This window comes from Protopterus annectens, chromosome 11.part0 (assembly GCF_019279795.1).
Source record: "Protopterus annectens isolate FY-2018-M chromosome 11.part0, PAN1.0, whole genome shotgun sequence".
In the NCBI taxonomy this organism is placed as follows: Eukaryota; Metazoa; Chordata; order Ceratodontiformes; family Protopteridae; genus Protopterus; species Protopterus annectens.
Genome location: NC_056745.1, coordinates 1,035,680,626 through 1,035,706,801, shown reverse-complemented (window position 1 = coordinate 1,035,706,801; position 26,176 = coordinate 1,035,680,626). Strand labels below are relative to the sequence as shown.

Sequence of the window (26,176 nt, the reverse complement as noted above, 5' to 3'; positions counted from 1 at the left end):
ACAAACAAGTTAATGCTTTTCATCTCAAAAAGTTGCCAAAATCAAAAGCAACCTTTTCCCATGCAGTCAGCAAATGATACTGTCATTGAAACTGTAACTCACAGCAATCTTCTAGCTGTTATTGTGACAACCCATCACTGGACCAGTAATCCAGGAGCCTCAATCCTCACCACTGGCAAAAGTGGGGGACGTACACTGGGATGATGATGATGAGGTACAGACAGTATTTCCAGATGCATCTGCATCAAATGCAATTTCCCTTAAGAGCACACAGAGAACACAGTCAGTCCAGGGCTGGTTTCTCCCTCTTTCTCCAGATCCCCAAATAAGACTCCCCACTGGCACAGCTATAGAGTTGAGACCTCAGCTGAGTGGCCAAGCGAAGACCTCCAAGCACCCTCTCTATCCAACCAGTGCTTTATATCCCTGCCAAAGTAGCTGATACACACCTGGGAAAAGCTGTCATAGGTTTACTAGCTATGCTCCCTTTTGCCCAGACTATAAGGTAGTTATTAACTGCCACCAGCCAACTTCTTATCAGCTACTTTAAGGCCCTCAACAAAGAGTGTCCAATCTTACTGTGTAATATTAATATTAATACAAATGGCAGTTTGACCAAGAGCAAGACTATTAGAAGTGGACCATACACCATCAAATAAATATGCAAGTACTCTCAAAATTTAAAATCTCTACACAGATCAGCCACAATGAAAGCTTTAAATATATATAGTAATAATAAAAAAAAAATACAAGAAAATACTCCATACATAAACAACATTGCAGGACAGTCTCAAATAAATAAAAATATCTAAACTAACCTTTGCTATATTCCTGACTATATATAAGAGAATTATACTATTCCCTAGTAAATTACTTCATCACAGCAAGGCAGATGTGTGGTGAATGGTTCTTGTCAAGTCCAACACAGAATACAGAATGCTCAGTCTCTCTGCGACTTTTGAGATAAATATCTCAAATATTACTGCTGGGATAGCTTGAAGAATGACATCATTTCTTGTCATCTGACTCTAGTCCCCAGGTGAAACCCCCACTGCTGGCAGCATGTAGCATCTACCTGTGAAAATACACAGACAAAGGTTTCTTCTCAGATCTTTGGCAGATGCTGGAAGTCTAAAACAATTGCATTCCTCCACATTTCAAGACCAGTAATTAGTCTACCCTAAACACAATACAGAAAGCTCCTTAGTACAGACATTATGTCTATGGCCTAGTCTATAAAGTAAATTAATTTCAGCCATTTTTCTGAAGTTAACCCCTTGTATTCCAGTTTCCACTTTTAAAATATATACATTTAAATATAGTTACAATAATGCATGTACATTTATGTTCTCTTCCAGCAGGGCACACTGTGGTTACATTTTAAGCACAAGCACTTTATAAAATACCTTTTTAACATACGTTTATACAGATCAGTTTGATATACAAAACAAACAGTTATAATACAGTTGTAAAAGAAGCATCTTATATAGATGTTGATATTCACAAATTGCATATAATTATATACAAAATTCCAAATAGCTGTGCTGGCAGTAATCCCCTTTGTCACAGTTATAATACATGATAATCTCAATTATGACTAGCATATATTGCACACCATTAAATCTACACACCAGAAACTAGACTCCCTTTATAGGGTCAATGGATTCCTTACAGACAGTGCAAGAAAAATTCTAGCCACCACCTTCTTACTGCCAACTGTCTTATATGCAGCTCCAATCTTAACCAACAAACAATACTTAAAGAGAGAAACTTGCCTCCTGTTACAACAAAATAGGTAAATTTGTCATCAGTCTCCCTCATAAGATTCACTATTGTCATAGCTTAAAGCAACTGAATTGGCAGAAACTGCACAACTACCTAACATATTCACAACTAACTACAGCACGCAAACTCTTTCATTCAGAAAAAATATCCTGCACTACAAAACTTATTACTGCCCTACTGTCCAGCAAGGGACATTCACAGATTCATAACACTGTTACTAGTCTAATGACCCAGAATACCTTTCTAAGCCTAGCTAAATTTTCTCGAAAGAATGATGTCCTGCATTCAAATAGAACATTGAGGGCCAGACATCAGTAAGCTACCTCTGTCCAAAGGGACATGGGTGCTAGGCCTGGTGTAAATGTCCTATTCCCCATCCATTTGTATAGGTTGTCCTTAAACTGGGTAATAGACAAACTCAGTTTCACATGGATGGGAAGCCTATTCCATAGGAAGGGCAGTCTTTGAGAGACATGGACCAGATTCAATAAACCTACACTAAGTGTACACGATATGTATTCAAGAATATTCTTACCACATTTTTTGTGCTTTCTAGTCACTCAGAAAGATGACAAGAAGTGTAGATGTAGTCTACACTTTGTGGTAACCTTTATGAATCTTTGTGAGTATTTAAAGTTGCAATGCAAGAATATCAGTAAAAACTAAAAATCAGAGGAAGAAGATGCGAGTTAAGTCTGTTTTGTCTGTTCACTCAGAACGGCGCACATTTAGTGTAGGCGTTACTGAATCCCAGGGATATCTGTCAATGCAGCACGTTCTGTTTATGTCACAGACAAAATTCAGGTCCTTAGACCTTGTATTCCATTTTAGTAAAAATTCTTACTACTCACAAATGAGTCAAATAAAGTTGTAGGACACACACTCTACTCCCAATACAGTGCAAAACTCTGGAATTGTATCCCACACAAATAAACTCTCTGACAAACTCAATAGTTTTAAACCACTGCTTAAACAACATCTTAACCAACCCTAGTCCTGTGCATGCTCATCACAAGGTTAAGACTTTGTGCTCACTGTACAATACTCTCCTTAAACAGAACACTCTCAAACTCTCACTGAAATGACAAAACAGTTTTTATACATAACTGCTGCCTGTACAATCCACTAAGCTGCATGTGGGCTCTCTCTTTAGTAACTTCTACCTCTGGAAAATTTTAGAACGTATAACGTAATTACTACATGTCTATAAATCTAAATAGAAATGTAACTTTGCTGTGTTTAACTGGAAGTATAACGCAATGTAAACAAATGGAGCTTTTCTCCCTGGTTATCCGCTAAAAATGAGTATTACCCAGTTGGACTTTCTTGGTAAACAAAGGCAAGTAAATAAATAAATAAATAAACAAACAAATAAATATAATAGTCAATGAAAAGAAGACAAAAGTAGCATTGATCATTGAAACTGCTATACCCAGTGATTACAGTGAGTTACGTACAGACACACAAAGTCATAAAATACCAGGATATGCAGGCAGAAATGACAGCAATGTGGAAGAAAGATACCCAGACAGTTCCAACAGTAGCAGAGCAACGGGTCTCATAAAAAGAATTTGCAGTTGCATTTAGATATGCTAGCGATACATGTAACTCCATATGAACTGCAGGAGGAGTCAGTTCTGGGCACAATGTGGGTGCTGCAAAGAGCACTTCTAGCTAAGCTCAAAGACTGAAACAATACTAATTTCATAAACTTTAATCATACCTTGACATGAGAAAGGGGTCCATTTCTGTCATGGTACTGGAAACCCAAAAGGCTTGGAGAAATTAAACTGTGTAAAACAGTTTAAGACTCATCCCAAAACTACACAAGACCACAAAAAGATACAACTGCTTTAGGTACATTCCACGAAGCAAGTTGTTGGAGAAAGATGTGTAACTGGTTTACTTTACAAATATACTAAAATAAGCTGCATCCCCTTCTCTAAACAGTCAGCTATTTTTTGACACACACTGCCCCCACTGCCTATTGATCATTAGCTCCCTCCTGGCCAATAGGCCCATTCATTCTTCATCATCAGAGTGAGAATTATACAGGAGGAGCCATCATACAGACATTCTTCAGGGGTGGTTCAAGGCTTTTCTTCTTAAGCCTTAAAGTTTGCCCAGGTGTATACTCTGTTAGTAGAGTAGAAAGGGGATGTGCAATAGACTGACTGCATTGGATGCCCTTCACTTCTGCAAGGCACATTTCCAACAAGCAGCCCTGCTCCCTTCCTTTAGGCACAGGAGGTGATTTCCATAGTATCCATCTGAGAAATCACACCTCCCTGTGTGCTCTGCTAGTGGTGGCTACCCTTCCCCCAAGAAGGGGCAAGTAGGCCATGTCTCTTTACTCCTGTCCTTCCCAGTCTGGCAGCTCTACTGCCATGGTCACTATTAAATCCTTGGCCACCTGGGTTGCGGTAAAAGCTTCATCCCTATATGCCATGGAACCAGGCCACACACACACAGCTTTTTGCATTACTTTGGTAAAACAGACAGAATGACACAGACTTGGAACAACTGAATGGATGCTTTAAGAACTCAGCTCCTTACCTGACTTTGCCAATTCATTGTCACCTGATAGTATTACCAACTCTCTCCCCTCCTAAAAGAAGGTGCATACATTTAAATTTCTCATTACAACTACAGGATAGATGTTTTTCTTCTGTGCTACAGCAGTAGCAGAGGCCTTTGCAAAAAAAATGTTAACTTGACAGCTGTACTCCTTTTTTTAAGGGCAAACATTTGTTTGTAAAATACAAGGAAAAATGGTTTTACATGGCATACATAAAATTTACAGCTACAAACTTATGACAAAAGGTGATGCTGTCTGATGAGATACTAAGCACAATTCCAACTCTAACTGTATGAAGAAACTGATTTGTCTCAAGTTTACTCTTCATTCATAGAGATCAAAGGTTGAATGCAACAAAAAAATTGCCAATCGATCAAAAAGGCATTCTTTCACAGATAATCAGTTTTCTTCTAGAGTTATTTACATTTGCTGCCCTTGCACAGAATACCTTACATGATCGTTCAAGTTCCCCTTTGTGAAACACAATTTGATTCAACCACGTACTTCCAGATTATGCAAATGTGACCTCTTCTAGGGCTTTACAATAACATCATTTATAAAGAATGTAGGCAATACAGCAGAATGAAAGAAAAACAAAGTGTACATATTTGTTAAATGTACATAGTAACAAAATTAATTTTATTTACATTCTCACAAAAACCTTGTGGAGAAATAAGGATGCACAATTTTGTTTAAGGAAATTTCAGAAATCACCTCTGGGAGAAAATATAGACTTGTTTGGTAGGGAGACTATCACTATGGACATCAAATATGGACCTTTACATAAGGCAAAATCTGATTGACAAAAAACAAGTGGTCTAAATGATGGAAACATAAGAGTTTTAAGGGTATGTTTCAAGTTCCAAGGAAGGACTGATGTTCTGACAGAATACTTCAAATACAGGAACCCTTTAAGGCACTTCCTGATTAATCTATTATATTACAGCTCTTGCTCACCACTAGGTCACAAAACACCAACAAGAAAGTTATGTCCTACTTCATAGGACAGTAGCTCATCACTATATCTGTATTTTTCTGTAAGGATAAGGGTGGGCCTATTGTCATCATGGATGCTAGCAAATATGAACATGCTATGCTTAACATGTTATGTGATGTTAGTTTCTATACAAAGATTACTCGTACAAAGATTGATATAATGATGCACCAGATTAAATTGAAATTGGATGCATTATTGAGTGAAGGCTCCATAACTAAGGAATTACAGGATTACTTCCTTATAGAACATCCTCTTATTCCCTGTATACAGGGGTTACCCAAGATTCACAAGGATAAAATCTGTACAACAATGAGACTGATGGTCTCTGGGAGAGGGTGGTCCACGGAGTCCATCTCCATATATATATATATATATATATAAAGAAGAATCTGAGACCCTTACTTAATGAGGTACCACAGGTACTAAGAGATACTGAACATTTTTAACTGACTTATTTGAACACGTGCAAGTACTGAGTGATAGGGATAGTTGCATCTTGGTCACCATGGATGTAGTATCACTTTTCAACGTGATTCTGAATGATTCGGGTATAGATAGCATAGAGAGGTTTCTTGGGACATACTCTAGAGTTTTGAAGCCAGACAGATCAAACTCATCAAGGATTTGCTTGAGCTAGTGTTATGTTATAATGTATTTTTATTTGGGGATGTGTTTTATTGGCAGAACAATGGCGTAGCTATGGGCAATTCGTGTGCCAATAGCTACACCAATGCTGTAATGGTGGTCTGGGAATCTGAATATATGTTAAGAAGTCATTTTAGCAAATACATCTTTTTTCAGAAGGTTTGTAGATGACCTTTTTATTGTGTGGAGTGGAACTATGCAACAGTTAACCGAATTTATCAAGTATGTTAATGAAAGCACTGCATTTGTAAGGTTCACATTTACATACTCTGACAAGGTCATACATTTTCTGGATGTGGCAGTTCTGGTAGATGAGAATAATAGACTGTGCACGAAACAATACAGGGATCCATGTCATGTCAAAAGTTTACTATCATATGACAGTGTGCACCCCCCCATATATTTTCAAGAGTGTGGTACGGAACCAGGCTTTAAGAGTCTCTAGACTCAATGGGAAGGAGTCTGTCTTCTTGAGATGTACTGAAGGTATTACCAATGAATTGATGGAGAGGGGCTATGATGGCCAGATGGTGAAGAATAATGTAGAAGAGGTAACCAGACTCAGAGATTCAGTGGCACAACCATATTTCTCTAAGAGGAAGGTCACTAGGAAAGCTAGTAACAAAGGGATGCTCAGGATGCCCTTATATTATTCACTTGATGTACAGACCTACATGGGCATAGTTAGGAAAAATTGGGGAATTCTGACGTCTGATAAGGGTGTCAGTAACATTCTAGAACAATAACCTCAATTTTGTTCAGGAATGAGCTCTCCCTTAAAAGAAAGTTATGTTTCCCAAGGAGTATGGCTAAAGCCTTAGAAAATGGAGGTCTGACTATGTGTAGGCATTGTAATTTTTGTAGTTACTTGGACATTAGTACCAAGTTTATGCATCCAGATGAAAAAAGACAGTATAATTTTAATGTTTCTACTTCATGTAACACCAAACATGTAGTGTATCTTGCCCATTGTTTGAAATATTTGAAATTTTATGCTGGTAAAACTAACAGTGTTTAAAGACCGGATTAGGAAACGTGTACCACACATTAATAGAAAGGACAGAGTAAGTGCACTATCTAAATATGTTGGTGCGGCTGACGATGAACATACTTTTAAATTTCTTGTAATAGGGAGGGTGTATGAAAGTATCAGGGGCGGCGATGTCCGCAACAAGACAGAGGCTTTGGAAGCCAAATGGATTGTAAGGCTTAAGGCAGACAGTGGACATGGCCTGAATGACTATGTACCCCTGAAGCCTATATTAAAGAAAAAGCCCCTCTTTAGATGAATTTTGTGTATTTCTTGCATTTATTCTTATTGGAAAAGTCAGTTTTTTTTATGTATGTGTTCTTTATACGAAGTTTTATATATGTATTTTTGTATGAAATTATTCTGAATATATTGCTGTTATTTTTCATAAGAGAGTGATTACAATTACATATAAGGTATATATGTATGTATGGCTTTAAATATTTGGGTCATGTGATTATCTAATAGCATGTGACTAGTGCTTTCGGAGTATAAAATGAAGGTTAAGATGCAACATATTTACATCTGATGAAGTGGGGTACACACCTACGAAAGGGTCTATATTAGACCACCGAACATTCAAAATTTCGAGTGTTCTAATATCGAACCCTATGAATCGAAAATTTAAAACATTGAACATTCAGAACAGCACATTTTTTCCTAGGGAAAAAAATTTTCTGTTCCAAAACACATACACACAACACAAGCACACCAAACAGCAATCCACACACACACACACACACACACACACCTAAACTCTTACACCTAACCCTACACTAAACTATACATACACCACTAACTATCCACTTACCTTAACCCAAACCCTAAGGTCCGTCACTATCACACAGTCACCTCACCCACGCCCTAACCCTAACTCACCTACCCTGTCCTAACCCTCACGTCCACACAATCGCACACTTACCTGACCCGCGCCCTAACCCTAACTCACCTAACCCTCACGTCCACACAATCGCACACGTACCTGAACTCGACCCGTAACTTTCCACCACAGCGCTGAAAATACCGAAGCAACAGAAACAGACAACCAAATTCTTTCCCTAGGAAAAACGGGTCAATATTAGAACACTCGAAATTTTCTAATATAGACACCTACGAAAGCGCTTATGTTTTTTATTCTGTGGTCTGTTCTACAATAAATAATCGTTTTACTGGAATCTACAGCCTACTCCTGGTCCTTCTTTGGTTTGTATGCTTTAAAAAAAAAAAGTTCTTTTGGGCTAACAGGGTAGAATCAGAATGAGTTTGTGGTTCTTTAGTTTGAATACCACCAAAAGGAGGCAAGGTAGTGGAAATGCGTAGAAGGTACACATGAACCATTATCATCCAGTGCAGGTAAAATCCCTCCACCACACACACATTACCTTCTTTTGCTGGAAAAAATATGTAAAACACTACATTTTCCCAATGTCTGAAAGGTCCATTCATAGGAAAATGTCAGGACCTGAAGACAGTCTTTGCATCATCAGGGTAAATTCTGATGCTCAGGCACAAGTTTTGATGATGACTCAAGGTATTCAGAGAAGAGTTTCTCTGAGATGTGAACCATCATTAGGGGAATGTGCTGTGCAATTCCCATTACTGGACTTTAATTGCCCTTCTGCAGAGACAGCAGACTCTTGTTTCATTCTATTTAATCAAGTACCACTCTGCAACCATACTTAGTAGAGTTTACAATAGCAGATTAACATTTAGAACTTAAATTGCAGAGATAATTCCTTTGATGTGCAGGCATTTAACAAGCAACCCTTGGTTGCAAAGACTGCAGACTTCTCCAGGTGAACCTCTGTCCTTCAAAGGCATCCATCATTAGGATCTGCCTTGCAGCTGAATAAATAATTAAATGCCCACTTGTTAACTAGTCCTTTTCACAGGCAACCAGGGAGCAATGTCTGGTTAAATGAATGGGTCAGGGTCACACAGTAGACAAATGAGGGCTAAGGGAATCAAACCTTGTACCACAGGAACTACAGCCCATGGCCTTAACCATCTCTGCTCCAGCTGGAGGGAGTCCTAGTTTTAAACTAGAAAAGAAGGTTGATTATGTCAGGTGTTTGCATCACGGGTCTGACATTATAAAGAAATCTGTCAAATCACAATTCTGCAGCCACCTGTACTGGAGTGTTCCATTATTGTGCTTAGCAGTCTTTTACAATGAAGAAGATGTACAATGCAATCAGTCTCAGCTGACAAAAGAATGTAAGAGAATGAATCCTACATGAAAAGGAGGTCCATGTCACCAATACAAAATCAGTTCCTAAGCACAATCCAACTGCAGAAAGAACTTACAGCACTTCAGGACACAGTTGAGTGAGATAAATAACTGTCAGGAATAATTACAGCTGATATAAATTCCTAGAGGATGCAGTCAGTACAAGGTACATTCCACAGGAAGCACAAGGACAGAGAGCTTGAGTGGGGGTTATCAAAATTCAAGCAGCCAACTACTGAAGCCCTAGCAGGTTCTTCTGCATCGTAAGAAAGTACTAGTTACAATCTATTGGGCAGAGAACAATTTAAGAATGATCAAATCCATATTAAAACGGAAGACTCTGGAATGCAAAGCACAAGAAACTTTTGTGATTCTACAAACCCTTGAATTCTCAGAAGGCATGTATCATGTCTACCAAATACTTTCAAAATCTGGAGGGGTACTAATCTGAACCTGGCTTAGATTACAAAGTTTGAAGTCACACAGACTATCTACAAGCGTCCACATCTCATCTGCTTAAAGACAATAGCCTTACAATGAAGGACTCTACCTTCTTGCAGCCAGCACTGGTTGCTGTTCATGCTCGAACACACAAAGGGTTGGGCACGGTGCAGTAGCTGTGCAGGGAGAAACTGGAACTGCCATACCTTGCCCAAATACTTTAATTCAAGTCAATTACATGTGGCAGCTATGTGGAGGTAGCAGAAGGTTAGATTAGGTTTTTATGCAATGATTGTGAAGGGAGTTTAAGATTAGGGAGCAATCAGGGACTATAGGTTTAGGGAATGAGAGAGTATAGTTTAGTATTAAGGACTGAAAGTAGAATTTTAGGTTTAGAGAGGGGAAGATAATTTTAGGGTTAGGGAGTGATTTGGAAATGTATGTTTAGGGAAGGGGAAGGGGACTTTTAGGGTCAGTTAGTGATACTTAAATTTTCCCCGGACATAAAATAATCCTATACCTTGCACTAAAAACTTTATATTCCTGCCATGACTAAAAGTGACCCATTTGTATCAGTCTAGTCACTCAGTTATTAAAATCTAATGCTTTATCATACCATCATTCAAATACATACCGTTTCCTTTCCTCACTTTACATTACAAAAGCATTTTAAGGTCACTTTGTTCAGTTCTAAAAAATGAAGTCTAATTATCCTGTAAAATTTTGTTTGACTGAAACAATTTCATGTTGCACATCTAAGTTGGCCTTAGAAGACGTATACTTCGGTTACTTGCACTGGGAGTTCTCTAGAAATGTGTCTACACTTGGAGCAGAAACGTTGTTTTCAGACTTTCTCAGTGAAGTCCTGCAGAGATCAACTTAAACTGCTAAACAAACTAACACTATTAGCCCACTGCTCTTCAGTTCTCTGTTTTACTTCTTTTTTAGGGAGTTTATGCTAAACACAGTCTAACACCTTTGAGGGTATGAGGAGTTATAGAGAGACTTACTGCACTTCACTGGATGCTGAAGGCATTTCATAGTTTATGAAGAATACAAACTGTGCATTAAACACTCACTTAAGTCATCATTCAGGCTGCCTTATTAACATTTTCTTATTTAACAAGGAAAATGAAAGGTCAACTGTGGATACATATTTGCAGATAAATAATCTAAAAATAAATCAAATACCTACTTACAATAAAGGCAATTGCAGAAGTGTAGACAGAACGCCAGTCTGCCAAGGCTGAGAGGTTCTTCAGAAAATTTGTGACTGGTTTGGCACCTCTTTCTGTTGGAAAATAAAACAGTTTGTTTATATAGGATGTCTAATTGTCTAATCCTTGTCTAATTTCCAACATTACCTCAAATAAAGTTTTCACGTTCAAGTTCCTATATTCTTCTAGTTACATTAACAATTTTTTCCCCTCAAGTAACCCATCTTTCACTGTGTTTCAATTCACCAACTACTGCAAAAACACCAAGAATCCACCCCAAATTTGACAATTTGACACTATCTCATTTGTGCTGCTCAGGGCAGATATTATTTTACTGAATTTCTACAGACAGGTAATTCTGAAACAGGTAGGAATAAGAACTTATAACGACACTTTCCACATTATCTTTAAATCTAAATGGTCTCACAAACAGATTAAAAAAAGAAATAGTAGTGAAATATATTAAAAAATGCATTTGGGAAGAATTGAGAATGTGAACTTGATAAAGGATTTCAAGATGGTTATTCAGTGGAATATCTGTGACAAAGGAAAATGGAGTACTTATATTAACTGAGAGGCGCTCTAACCGTGACAGCAGAGGGGAAAAATGACAATAATTGTAGGCGGGGTCTGCAATTTGATTTGCAACAATCAGGATATATATGGGGGCCTAGAAGAGGACAGACATTTGAAGAAATTTATGAAAATATTTGGTATGGAAGATGTGAATTCAGTAGTAGGAGTTTGGAGAGAACTTACATAATATTCCTCAAGGTACAAAAATTGGGCTAAGGCTAGACACAGGGGTGTAGCAAGCAAGCAAATCACATTTTGTACTCACAAGCTGTTAGTGTTACCACCCCCCACCCCCCACCCCCCCCGACACCTGGCACTTAAAAATGGACACATCTCTCAAAATGCTGCCCTCCAAGCACTTAATAAATGCAAGTAACACTTTCAGCTGTTCCCCCTAAAACTATTAAAAGTATTGTTTTTAGATTAGCGATACTGCACCTGTTAAAGGCATTCACTTTTAGACATAATATGACCTCAAAAAAAGCCACGTTTATGTGATGCTCAGAAAAAAAATGTACTCAGTAGAGTAAAAAGGGTATGCCTAGCTTCACCCTTGGGTAGACAAAAAGTATATTTCACAGGAACATGTGCATTTAATTGAAAGTTTTGATAAGCATCCAATAAAGTACAGTTGTGTACACTTACCATAAATGTAGATGTTCGAGTGTATTCAATGTTGCAGTCATTACATTTGGGTAATCTGCTGGCAGGTTGCCTTCAGTCGGCCTGATTAACAAAGTCTTGGGTCCTGCGTCAGTTGCTGTCCCTTCTTCCATGACGTCAGATCGTCAGGGGTATAAAACATGCAGCCGACGCCATTACATCAGTTTTTCTTGCCCCAGATGTCAGGTGCCCCCCAAATGGGGAGCAAAATATATATATATATATATATATATATATATATATATATATAAATATGTGTGTATATAATTAAAAACACAAAAAATATACCGCTAAACAAAAGCAAATACTCCAAAAAAACTTTTAAGCATAGTAAAAGAAAGGAGAGGTATAGTAAGAGAAAAAACAGGGGGCTGGAAGATGGGTAACCAGGACTGCAACAGTGAATACACTCGAACATCTACATTTATGGTAAGTGTACACAACTGTACTATGTTCTTCGTGTCTCACTGTTGCAGTCATTACATTTGGGTAGAATCCCAAAGCTATGGCTGGGAGGATGGATTTATACAGCATTAGGAGAAGCTATAAGGCCCTGCAGGACAGCAGTGGCAAAGCTAGCTCTGGATTTGGAGAAGAGAGGTAAATGATAATGTTTGGTGAATGTATGAACTGAGCTCCAGGTAGTAGCTTCTAGAATGTCTCTGGTAGGAACCCCTCTGAGAAAGGCTGCAGAAGTAGATGCAGCCCTGGTGGAAGGAGATCTGATCCCCTTGGGGATAGGTTTACCATGGTGCATATAGCAGAAATTAATACAATGGTTATCCATTTGGAAATGGTCTGCTTTGAAATAGCCTTTCCCTCTGCTTTTGCAGCAAAAGCCACCAATAGTTGTTCAGATTTTCTTAGAGATTTTGTCCTGCTTAAGTAGAATCTAAGTTGTCTGTGTACATCCAATGAGTGCAGAATCCGCTCACCCTTGTTCTGTGGATTGGGAAAGAAAGTTGGCAGATGAATGGTCTGATTAAGAGCCACACTGGATACCACCTTATGCATGAAAGATGGATTGGCCCCGAGAGCCACCCTGTCCGGATGAAAAATAATGAAAGGCTCCACTGCCATAAGAGCCTGTAATTCTGAAATCCTTCTAGCTGAAGTGACTGCTAAAAGGAAAGCTGTTTTCCAGGAGAGAAATTTTAGGTCCGCAGTAGCAGCTGACTCAAAAGGAGGGAGAGTTAGTTTTTCCAAAACAAAATTGAGGTCCCATGCAGGAGTTGGTGCTCTCCTGGGAGGTCTTAAATTTTTGGCCCCTCTGAGATACTGCTTTAGCAGAGGATTAGAGAAGAGGGGAGGTTCTGTGTTGTAATGAGCTGCAATGGCGGAGGCATGGATTTTTATGGAAGAAAAAGATAGGCCCTTGTGAAGCATCTCAGTTAAATATTGCAGAATCTGAGGAATATTGGGCATTGTTGTACTTATTCCTTGTGATTGGTTCCAGGCACAGAATCTTTTCCATTTGTCAGCACAAGATTTTCTAATACTAGGCCTTCTAGTCTCCAAAATAACATTCATCACAGGTTTGCTGAGGGATGCCAAGGGTGAAATTAGTTGATTACCCACGCTGCAAGATTCAAAGTTTGGAGCTGAGTGTGCAGAATGTGGTAGTTTTGCTGAGACAGTAGGTAAGGTGTCTGAGGTAGGTGTGACACATTGCGCAGGAGTGGGTACCAGTGTTGGCGAGGCCAGTCTGGAGAAATCAGAATCATTTTTGGCTTGTCCTGTCAGACTTTTGGCAGAACTTTGGAGAGCAGAGGCAGAGGGGGAAAAGCATAGACTGATAGGTTTTTCCAGCTGAACGATAGAGTATCCACTTTCCAAGCTTTTTTGTGATGAATTCTTGTGCAGAATTTGTCCAATTGATAGTTCTGGGGTGAGGCAAAAAGATCTATGTGTGGACTCCTCCATTTGTGTGTCAACATGCTGAAAACTTGTGGTTCCAGTTTCCATTCGTGTGGGTCCATAAGATTTCTGCTTAGTTCATCTGCCAGAGTATTTAGCTCTCCTGGCAGGAATTTAGCTTGTAGTTGTATTTGGTAGGTTAAGGCCGTGTTCCACAATGCCATGGCTAGTCTGCAAAAGGGGTAGGAATGTGTACCCCCCTGCTTGTTTATGAACCACATAACTGTGGTGTTGTCTGTCTTTATCATTAGTTGTCCTGGATGAAGGTAATCCTTGAAGGCTGTCAGTGCATTCTGTACAGCTAGCATCTTTTTCTGATTGATATGTAGGTGCATTTGATTTCGGCTCCATTTGCCCTGAATGCACTTTCCTGCCAAATGAGCACCCCAAGCATAGTCTGATGAGTCTGTAGTTAGGGTTTAGGCAGCAGGGGGTGAAGTGAATGGCAGTCACTTGTTTTGGTGGCAGGCCTCTGCCCACCATAGGAACTCTAATTGCAGGCAAGGTATGATAGGAATCATTGTTTCCAGGCTGTGACAATGTTGACGCCATAGACCTTTTAAGTACCACTGAAGTTTCCTCATATGCAGTCTTGCATATGGAATTAGAAGAATGCAGGAGGCCATGAACCCCAGGGCTTGTACAATTTGTCTTGCAGATAGCAGAGTTTTTGTGGCCACCTGTTTGAAGTCACCAACTGAATTTGCTTTTCTGGCATAAGGTAAGTCATCTGGGCAGTTGTATTCAAGCTTGCACCCAGGAATGTAATTTTTTGAGAGGGTACCAGTTGTGATTTCTTTTCGTTTATGGTGTACCCTAGACAAGTTATAACCTTTTTTACAAACGCCAGATGCTTTAGAAGAATGTCCTTGTTTTCTGCCTGAATTAGGCAATCAAATAATGACCAAAGTCCAACGTTCCACAAGTAAATGCTAGCACTACGTGAATGTTAAACCAAATAAATTAAACTGAAAAAACGAGTGCAGCGAAAGTAAGGTAAAACACCACGGTTTAATTCCAAATGGGTGCACACAAACGGATGAGCGCTTTCACAGTAATAGCTTCTTCAGATCCTTCTGACAAACCCATAAGTCTGCTCTTTATATAATTGATCCAATTAACCAATTAATGAAGAAATGCTCATCTGCATTTAAAACATTAAAACAAATACATATAAATTCCAACCATATTGGTAGCTCCATTTGCGATAAGATACCAATTGGCACAAGTGGAAACATTGATTTGAACAGTGCTAATATGCACACTAACACTGCCCCTTTGGATGATGTCTCTCCTAGAGGCTGTAGTAATGGAGATATCACCAGTGATGCTGAATGTATTAGCAAGGAGGTATTATCTGTCAATAGGATTACTACAGACAGTTGCAAGGACTCTGTTGATGTCATTCATACTGTTCATCCCAGTGCTTGCCCGGAGAACAACCTTTACTCCGAAGTACATGTTATTAAACATGGACATGCCATTACAAAGGGAGGACCAGAGGCTGTAGTCAGACCCAAGAAAACAACAACTGGGACTGTATCTAACAATCTCACGAGTTTGGATTTAACTTTTCCTCTGCCCGTACGCATGGAGAAGGGTCCTCACAGACCACGCTCCATGAGTCGGGGCAGACAGAAGAGAAAACTGTCAGGAGAGTTTACACCTCACCAGACATTAAAGAAAATGTGGAACAGCAAGAACTAGTACATAATCTATCTCGTGTTAATTTAACTAGTGATGACATTAACCTCTTGAATAGAGGTTTAAATTTCATTCCCAGGAGTCAAAGCAGGTTAACGGATACCATTTTGGACTTGAAGCTATTCTGTAGGAATGTAATGCTTAAACTTATGTATAACAACTCTCAAGAAGAACCATCTCAAACTAAGGGCTTTATTTTTAAAAACTTGAGTGATTATGTACCTATGCATCACCCCTTGGTTGAAGCATTTTTTAGACTGACTGAAGATGAACTGTACAATTATTATAATAGCAATCTGAGAACAAATAGACAGAGAGACAATTTGACCCCCCAGGAGCGTCAGTGTCTTAGAAAGTTACAGAGTGACCCAACCATTATTGTTAGACCAACCGACAAAGGTGGCAAGGTTGTTGTTATGGATATGTCTTTTTATGTAGAGGCTATGACCTTAATGTTACAGGATAAATTTTATGAATCTACCTCTATTGACGAAGTACACTCAGTCGTTAGATACATCAGTAACACACTTCATGACATATTCAGAAGTAACTTGATAGATAGGGAATTATATGAATACCTCACGATTCGTGCACCTGTTATAGCAATCATACAAGGACTCCCCAAAATCCATAAAGATGAAGGGAACCCACCCATGAGACTGATGGTCTCTGGTCATGGCTGGGCTACTGAGCATTTATCAGTGTTTGTAGAAAAACATCTGAGATGTGTGTTGAATGATAATGTTACAGTGTTAAAGGACTCTAAGCAGTTCTTAATTGACTTGTATGAATGCATTGGCCATCTAGGGATGTCATGTGATTATACCTTTGTTACTTTTGATGATCAATCTTTATTCACTGTGATTCCCAATGACATAGGGCTGGATTATGTGTCACATCATTTGCAAGCGCATAGTAATTATACGGCAGTGTTGGTAGATCTTGTGGTACATTTTCTAGAATTGGTCTTAGAGAACAATTTCTTTATGTTTCAGGATCAGATTTATAGACAACGGGATGGCGTAGCTATGGGCACACCTTGTGCCAATAGTTATGCCAACATGTTCCTTGCCTATTGGGAGGAGCATATCCTATTTAAGAATGACTTGTTTTGTAGACATGTTGTGTTCTATAGAAGGTTTGTTGATGACCTTTTTGTTATTTGGAATGGAACAACATCACAGTTGGAACTAATGTTAACAACCATGAACAGTCTAACGACATTTCTCACCTTCACCATGAATTACTCAACATATAGGATTGAGTTCCTATATTTATACATTGAGAAGTTAACAGACAATCTGATTAATACAGGTGTCCATCGTAAGGTTTGCTATTAAGGTCGAGTATGCACCCACCCTTTGTTTTTAAGAACATCATGAAAGGACAAGCTATTAGAGCTTCGAGACTCAATCCCACCAATAGTGGCTTTTCTTCAGAGTTAGAAAACCTTAGGAATAGATTATTAATCCGGGGATATAGTGATGGTGAGATTACCTCATATTTAGAAGAGGCAGAGAACTTACGCTCCACTACAGGTATACCATATTTTGGACCCAGAAGCCAGCATGAGGTGACTGGAAACCATACGAACTATGCACCTGTTAAGTTCTCCACTTGCTTTACCTCTGATTTATACCATCTGAGGGAAATTATTAATAGGCACTGGGATATTCTCCTTGTAGATGATGAACTGAAACATATTGTGGGGGAGACACCAGGTTTTTTATATAGGAACAAGAGCAACTTGAAACGATTACTGTGTCATCCTAGATCTGGTAGGACCATGATGAATAATGGATATACAAAACCTTGTGGTTACTGCAACTTTTGCTCTTTTATAGACAGCAGTGAGGTATTCACCCATCCGGACGAACATGTTACCTTTTCTACTAGGGCAGATGCAAATTGTATGACATCCAATGTGGTGTATCTAGCCACCTGCCAGGCTTGCCCGAGTTTTTACGTTGGTAAAACCAACCATCCGTTACGGGACAGAATGAGGGAACACATTTACCACATTAGGAAAGATACCCCTCACAATGCTCTTGCGAGACATGTAGCCTCTAATGATTGGGATCACACCTTTCTGTTCAGGGTTTTAGAGACCATTACTGTCAATAAGAGGGGCGGTGATATTATGAATTTCACAGAAGCTAAGGAGACTGATATTATTACACTAAAGGCAGATGGGGGCCATGGTTTGAACGATAGGGCCTCAATCAAACCTAAGTTGAGACAGCGTAGGAACACTAAATAATTTGAATGCTCCACATACATCTATGCTGCCCAATCCAGTCATCATGAAAGCAATAAAAGTGTATTTTATTATATCAGCTTTATTTGTTGAACACTGTTAATTGTGAATATCCGATGGATTTTTGTACATATAGTCTTTATAGTCAATGATTCGCAGATGTATTTCTGAATATATTTCTAGTTTTTATTTATTTTAATCCACATAGTTATATATGTTTGTCATCTAAGCATTTTTTATATACATATTTTTACATTTACACACATGTATTTATACACATCTTTATGTATTTGTTTTAATGTTTTAAATGCAGATGAGCATTTCTTCATTAATTGGTTAATTGGATCAATTATATAAAGAACAGACTTATGGGTTTGTCAGAAAAATCTGAAGAAGCTATTACTGTGAAAGCACTCATCCGTTTGTGTGCACCCATTTGGGATTAAACCTTGGTGTTTTACCTTACTTTCGCTGCACTCGTTTTTTCAGTTTAATTTATTTGAATTAGGCAGTTGTCCAGGTATGAATATATTTGAATATTTCTTTGCCTGCAAAAAGCAATTACTGGAGCCAGGCACTTTGTGAAGACCCTGGGCGCAGTAGATAAGCCAAAGGGCAGTGCAGAGAACTGGTAATGCATATAGCCTGCTTTGAAGCAGAGGTATCTTCTGCAAGATTCCCTGATTGGGAAATGCAGGTAAGCCTCTTTTAAATCTAGAGTTACCAACCAGGCATCTTTGCCTAGCATAGGTCGTAACTGTTGAAGAGTCAGCATCTTGAATTTTGGAATGTCCAGAAAAGTGTTTAGAGTGGATAAGTCCAGAATTGGACACCATGATTTGTCTTTTCTGGGTACCAGGAAAAGTCTTGAATAGAAACCTTGTCCCTTTTTTTCTTCTTGTACTGGTTGAATAGCCCCCATATTCATGAGGGACAGAACTTGTTTCTGGGCCTCTGCTCACTGATTTGGGGGCAGATCTGGCCATCTGTTTGGGATTGGCAACGTGTGGAAATGAAATCTGTACCCCTGGGATACTATATTTAAAACTCATTTGTCCTGGGTAATAAGTTGCCAGTTTCGTGCATTAAGTGCCAGTTTTCCCCCCAAAGAGGCGGCTAAAAGGTAAGTGCTTGGTGATTGTAGAGGGAAGTCATTGAAACTGTTTACCATAGGGAGGTGCCTTGTTGCTTCCTGATTTGGAGGTGGAGGCACCCCATTGTTTTGTTCTGAAAGTTCCTTGTGACTGAAACCTGGAGCTTGGAATGTCTGGATTTGACTTGAGCGGCTCTCGAAGGGACTGGAAAGGACCAGTTCTTAGTAGGCCAGTACCTACTAAATCTTGGAGGTTGCACTTGTAATAAATCTTTCACAGTTTGCATAGATTTAGCTTTATCTTCCATCTTTTTTAACACTTCTTCACCTTATTACCAAAGAGACGGTCCTGTTGTAAAGGAGCATCCAACAATTTTGCTTTAATATGGTCAGGCAGAGTTTGCTCTTTGAGCCAAGCATGGCTTCTTAGCACAGATCCAGTTACAGCAGCCCTGCAAGAGGCCTCCAAAGAATCAAAAACACATTGCAAAGTATGTTTTCCAACTTGTTCAGCTGAATGTAATAAATCCTGCAAATCTTTAATTTCCACACAATCAGACATCAACATCATTTTCTGTTTAAGTAGTCCCATGATATGCTGTTGATATTTAATCATATGAAATTGACAGTTTAAAGCCCTGATTGCCAAGGTTGCAGACGTGTAAACCTTCTTACCCCATCTATCCAGCGCCTTGGAATCTCTATCAGAAGGGATAGGATTTTTTAGCCTTAATGCCCTTGGGACCCTGAGAAATGGTTTCAGGATCAGCAGTAGGATTTTTGAAAAGGAATTTGTGGGGGTCAGGAACCTTGTAGTATCTGTCTGGCTTACTAGGAGCCGGAGGCAGAGAATCAGGAGTCATACTAGATTCTGAAAAAACATCATCAACAATGTCTAGAACAGGAGGTATAGCTAAAGGCCTATGCTGAGGAAGAAGAAGAAAATCCCCAAGTCTCTTCTTAGATTCAGAGAAATCCTGACTTTCCCAGTGGAAATGTTCCCTTAAGGTGTGTAAAGTTTTTTTCCAAAAGAGAAATCCTCAGGAGGAGAAGCAGAAGGAATGGAATCTTCTGCGTCAGAGTCCTCATAAGTAGGTATAGATAAATCCTGATCAGAAGGAATAGAATCCTGATCAGAAGATTCATACTCAATGACTTGCCTAGGCCTCTTAGCAGGAGGGGGTTGGCTACCCCTGATCAAGGTAATTAAATCTTTAGCCATTTTGATCATTTGCTTTTTAGGCATAGGGCCTGCACACGTGGCCCAAGCGTCAGCTTTTTAGACATAGAAGTAGATTCTGGCCTTAGTTTTGAAGATGGCATCGGTTTAATGTACAAATCTTTAGGCCTGAAAACACCCTCAGAAGCCGGTGCCTGCACAGTGGCTCCGGACCCATCTAAGGTAGAGACATCCATGGGTTCAATACTTAAAGCATCTCCTGGCATACCGGACTCCGAATGGGTCTCAGTAAAGGCCTGCGAATCAAAAGTAGCGGGCATCAGGGGCTGCGAAAGCACCTCACTGAGTACCGGCGAACTTGCAACTGGCTTAGGAGAAGTGTCATCAGTTTTGGACCTCGACGGCCTGTCTCTGTCTTTTTCTTTGGGTTTTTTTAGGTATTCCGGTAGTTGGATTGCTAACCGACGTCATTTCTGGATAGTTAAATCGTGAGCCAAAATATTCAGAAGCAAAAATGTACCGACGTTTAATAGTGCGTTGATTAAATCTAGCGCAAAACCGACAACAAGGTACGTTATGATCAGGGCCTAGGCAAGGAATACAGTGCAAATGAAAATCCTTATGAGATATTTGCTTCCCACAAGTAATGCAATTATTAACTTTTACTGACATCGGTAAGGAGCAAGAAAAAGTTTCCCCAACGGGGTACTTAGCTTTTAGTTGAAGACTTCAGTTCTGAAACTCGAAAACAAATATTTTAGAGGTCGGCCGGCACTTGAGAACTGCTTCTGGCACCGCGCAGCAATAAAGACTGATGTAATGGCATCGGCTGCATGTTTTATACCCCTGACGACCTGACGTCATGGAAGAAGGGACAGCAACCGACGCAGGACCCAAGACTTTGTTAATCAGGCCGACTGACGGCAACCTGCCAGCAGATTAAACCAAATGTAATGACTGCAACAGTGAAACACGAAGAACATATATTCCAGATCACTAGCACTTCCCCACTTATATGTTAAGAGAAAGGAATTTAAGGAATGAATTTGTTCCTATACTCTGTGCCTATGAAGTACTGGAACAAGCACCAGCATGGCTATTCAGAGAACCAATGAATGGATGGATGTATATGGGGTAGCGCACCTATCAAATTTGGCCGTTTACATGCACAGCCTGGGTGAAATATGACACTTCAGAAGATACATAGTAAAATATCACAGCAGACACACAAGCAATAGAAACTGACCAGGGTAGAAAGGTTCATGAAAACAATCACACATTTTGAACAAACAGACATAATAAAAATTGACATCAGCAATGTTAAAGAAATGACAATATTTACAATAGCTGAACTACACCATTAATGAAATAATGTCTACTGAACATTACTGATTGCCCTTTGAACTTTATGTACAAAGAAAGCACAACAGATCACCTGTATAACACATTGCTAAGATAACTGAATTTTAAGGCATGTTATAAAGAAACTAGTCCCTATTACTGAGAATCACTGAATGTTATAATAATCAATAACAGCTGTAAGTAAAATCCTGCAACTAAGAAAGAACACCTTCTAATGTACCTAGACAAAGCCTACATAGGCATGTTCATGGCTCAATATACAAATGCAAATAACAGTTTTAATCAACATATGTTTTGAAGATGTAATTTACTCAAGTAACCTCTCATCCTACTATTACTCTGCAAAAAGCAGTACAGAAGTAAGACAAAATTCAAATAATATTAAGCCCCATGACCGTTATTCAAATAGTATATACAAGCAAGTTTCAATAGTCTGTACAACAGAAGGAAGAAAATCATGGCAAAAATTAGGAGGTGCTGCACCCAGCAGGAAAAAAAGCACACTCAAACTAAACAAACATCTCAGAGGACAAACAAAATCTACCAAAACCACAATGGAGGTAAATTTGGCCTCCCAGGACAAGGACAACCACAGGACCTTCTTTAGCAATGTCTGCAAACTCGTGTAAATGGAGCCAACTATACTGAGTCAGAAGATACAGAAAACCTACTAGCCAAAAAATTGAGCTCTAACTTTAACCTTCTCTCCCCATCAAACTTCTCTCAGGAAATACCATCAAATAAAACTCTCACTGCTATCACTAGGGAATAAGTCCTTAAAGCTCTCTCTAAGGCCAAGATCACTGTTATCAATGGGCCCAGACAATATCCCAGGATCCCTCTAAATAGCATGAAACATGACCTATCAGGCCCTCTGGAAGAGGTATTTAACTGTAGCCTCCAAACAAGCTTCATGCATCATGAATGGAGAACAGCAACAGTCATCCCTATGCACAAGGGCAGGCCATCTTCAGACCCTGGAAACTACAGACCCGTAAGTCTCACTAGTCTCACATGCAAAGCCATGGAAAGAATTATGATGGAAATGATCAACAATGACATAGGAAATGTCCAGACACTGGACCCAACCCAATTTGGTTTCATCAAGGGAAGGTCATGCCTACTCAACTTGGTGGACTTCTTTGAGAAGGTCACCAAAGCAATGGATGAGGGCAAAATGGTTCACACTCGCTACCTTGACCTGGCCAAGGCATCTGATACAACCCCCCACACTCGGGCACTGATGAGAAACTTAAGAGGTTAGGTACAAACCCTTATGTAACCTGGTGGATAGACAGCTGGCTCACTGACAGGACCCAGGAAGTTAAAATTAGGGAGTCCACCTTTACAAAGAGGCCAGTCACAAGCAGAGTCCGTAAGAGAATGGTCCCGGGACTGCTCCTTTTTTGGAATTTACTTCTCTGAAGTCAAGGCCAATGTCAATGGCCTCTGGCTGACTAAATTTGCAGACGATTGCAAATTAGGAGCTGTCACTTGAATTGCCCATTGACACAAATGTTGTCCAGGAAAGGCTGACACAGAAACAACTGGTTCCAGAGCCATGGACTAAAACTAAATGCCAAGAAATGCCTAATAATATCCTTCAGGAAGTCATCCATCTCTGGTGACCATCATTATGACAACACATCCCTAAGAGCTGACTCAGTAGTCTGGGATTTGAGGCACACACAGACAGTAACCTGGCCTTTGGCCATCACGTCTACAGTAATGAAGAAATCATTCTATGCTGTGCAACTTATAAACAAAGGTATGGCATCTAGGTCCAAGGAAGTTATTTTACTGTATTTGGCATTCATCAGACTGATCATTGAGTATAATGCTCCCTTTGGTATGTACCTAACCAGGCATATCCAACAGCTGGAACATCCACAGAGGTTCCTCACTAAAAGAATACAGGGAGTAAGTAATATCCTTTGCAGACTGCCTCACGGCTCTGTCCCTGTATTGTCTCCTACAGGCTGTTGAAGGAAGATCTATGCCTGGTATACAAGGCATTGTCAGACCCCACTTTGAAGGAGCTCCTGCATATCCACAAACAAACAGCACTAGAACTACCTGTTCTAAAGACTTAAACCTTGCCTGTGATATAAATAGGATCCATGTGAAGCAGAGCTCCTCCCTAACCCAATTCAAGTGCAACTTGGACAACTGAATGGGGAACACGAAATTCGTCCCTGGCTTGGCACCTATGTCTTGGACACAAGCAGCCTGTAAATGGTTCATCTCCCAAGCTCCTTCGTGTAAATGTTTCACCTCCCAAGCTCCTGCTTACACTAATCAAGGGTACCACAACTTGTTAGAGATTTGGGATGCGTGTCTAGGCTTAAAAAAGCCCTTGTGGTCATTAGCCTACTAAAACACCTATGAACCTATAAAAGCCTGCTCCTGACAGAAAAAAACACAAAACTAGCAGGATGTCTGGTGGCCTAGAGCAGGGATCTCAAATACATGGCCATCGGACCTTAAGCAACCCCTCAAACCGGCATAATTACAGATGGGGGAGTGACAACACTAGTTTTCTAGCTATAGTGCCTGCATTTTGTTTCATCTAGGAGTTTGTGGCGCTTGCTTGAAATTTGCTTATCTCATTCAGCACCAGTGGTTACTTGAGTTTGAGATTCTAGGCCTAGAGTCTGTAAACTGATACAGTAGAGTCTCGATTATCCAAACACCGATTATCCAAAATGTCAATTATCCAAACGCATCCGTCTAAAGTTTTCAGGTAGAAAAAACTCAAACTCTGAATATGTAAACGCAGATATTCGCCTGTGCATGTTTTTTTCAGCTTTTAGCCCACCTCTATGTGAAAAATATTCTTTATTGTCCACTGGATTCACTGAATGGTTGAAAAGTGTATTCCCTGTGTGCAGAAAAAAATAAGATTTTAGAAGTTTTTTAACTGGCTCAATTATATGTTTGATTATCTGAACAGTTTGTTTATTCGAACTACTCTAGGTCCCATTTAGCTTGAATAACTGACTCTCTACTGTAATAAGCTTTGCACACCAAAGCAAAGAACTTTGGATTGCAGACATAGCTGTAGAAGTACCTTGGTAACAAACACATATAATATGCACCATTTTAAACCAACTGAAATAATACCACCACATTTTGTTTTGCAACAATATAACTGAACCACAAGTAGAATTACATTTTGCTTCACCCACTTTTTGCTTAATAATAGCTAGGAAGGATCCAAAGGATGCACAGTAAACTTTATTTCTCCAAACAACAAACAATACTTCAATCTGGTGGTTTTAATAAATGCAAAAGCTTCCATACATATGTAACTCTAAAACACAAATAATTTGCAACCTGTCTGAGCTCTCATGGAAAAATATCAAGTATATTATATCATTACATACTGCGGTGGTGGTGCTGCGGTAGCGTTGTCACCTCACAGTAAGACATGCATCTTCTGTGTGGAGACGTGCGTGAATGGGCATACCTTCGTTGAAGGTTGTGCATCAGGGCCAGCAACTCGGCACGTAAAAAACTACTGCCAATCATTAGCGGACCGGAGTTCCGTGTGGCGACCCCTAACCGGGAAAAGCCGAAAGACACAACAACATAAAAGATATGATAAGGAACTACTGCTTCACTTTTCTTGACAACTCACTCATTCATTCATTTATTTGTATTTCTTTACAGGGATGGCCCACTGGACCAAGATGAGCCCATTTACAGTGGTCCGGTGAGAAAAGCTCCATAAGAAAAACATTAAGTATATTTAAAAACAACATCACAGACTCCAAAATACCCAGAACTGAAATCCACAAACATCCAGCAGGAACGAAGCTTTAAATGTAAACGTTTTACACCAAAAATAAAAGCAATTCCACAATTGTAAAAACAAGTAGCACCAAACAGTTCCTCAGGATAAGCACTTTTGTCTTGTTACAATCAAGACTTCTGCAGATAACTAAAGCATTAAACACACCATATTTAAATCCCCCTCCATAAATGATATCAGTGTATTACTGACGAATCATGGATAGTGTTACAATCCACACCCTTCATCTTAACATCCCAACCTGTTCCTACATACATAGTATATTTAAGATACAGAATGATGAAATATGCTTATTCTTCCCTTTATGTTGTCTTCCTAAAAAAAAAAAAAAAAAAAAAAAAACTTTACATTACCGCATAAAAATCATCTTATTTTATCTTTCTAAAGATTTTAACCTTAAAACACTAGAGATCGATACATGTTCATTCAACCCTGGGTGACTGATTGCAGTTAGCCATAGCTGCCAATAAAGTTCTTTCTTCTCTAATAACATGGCCCAGGCTCCACCTCTTTCTTTATTTTTAACTTGCTCCAAAACAGAAAACTTAAAACAATGTTTATTGTTCTCAGCAATATGCTTGTACAACGCATTATTGATATTTTTCTTGACGTTCTTTTATTGACCTTTTGCAAGATGCATACCACTCCCCTCGAAGTACAGTCGTGCTGGTCTTTCATCCTTATTTT

General features: G+C 39.3%; 1 protein-coding gene across 3 annotated transcripts in view; it reads right to left on the bottom strand.

Moving 5' to 3' along the window:
- Nucleotides 1-26,176, bottom strand: part of GRAMD4 (GRAM domain containing 4) — a 2,037,033-nt gene that overhangs the window by 493,544 nt on the left and 1,517,313 nt on the right. For all 3 annotated transcript variants that reach the window (XM_044088380.1, XM_044088381.1, XM_044088383.1), the window contains one exon: nucleotides 10,906-10,997. In XM_044088380.1, the coding sequence (XP_043944315.1) occupies nucleotides 10,906-10,997 (92 nt within the window). The remainder of the gene's footprint in view (nucleotides 1-10,905; nucleotides 10,998-26,176) is intronic.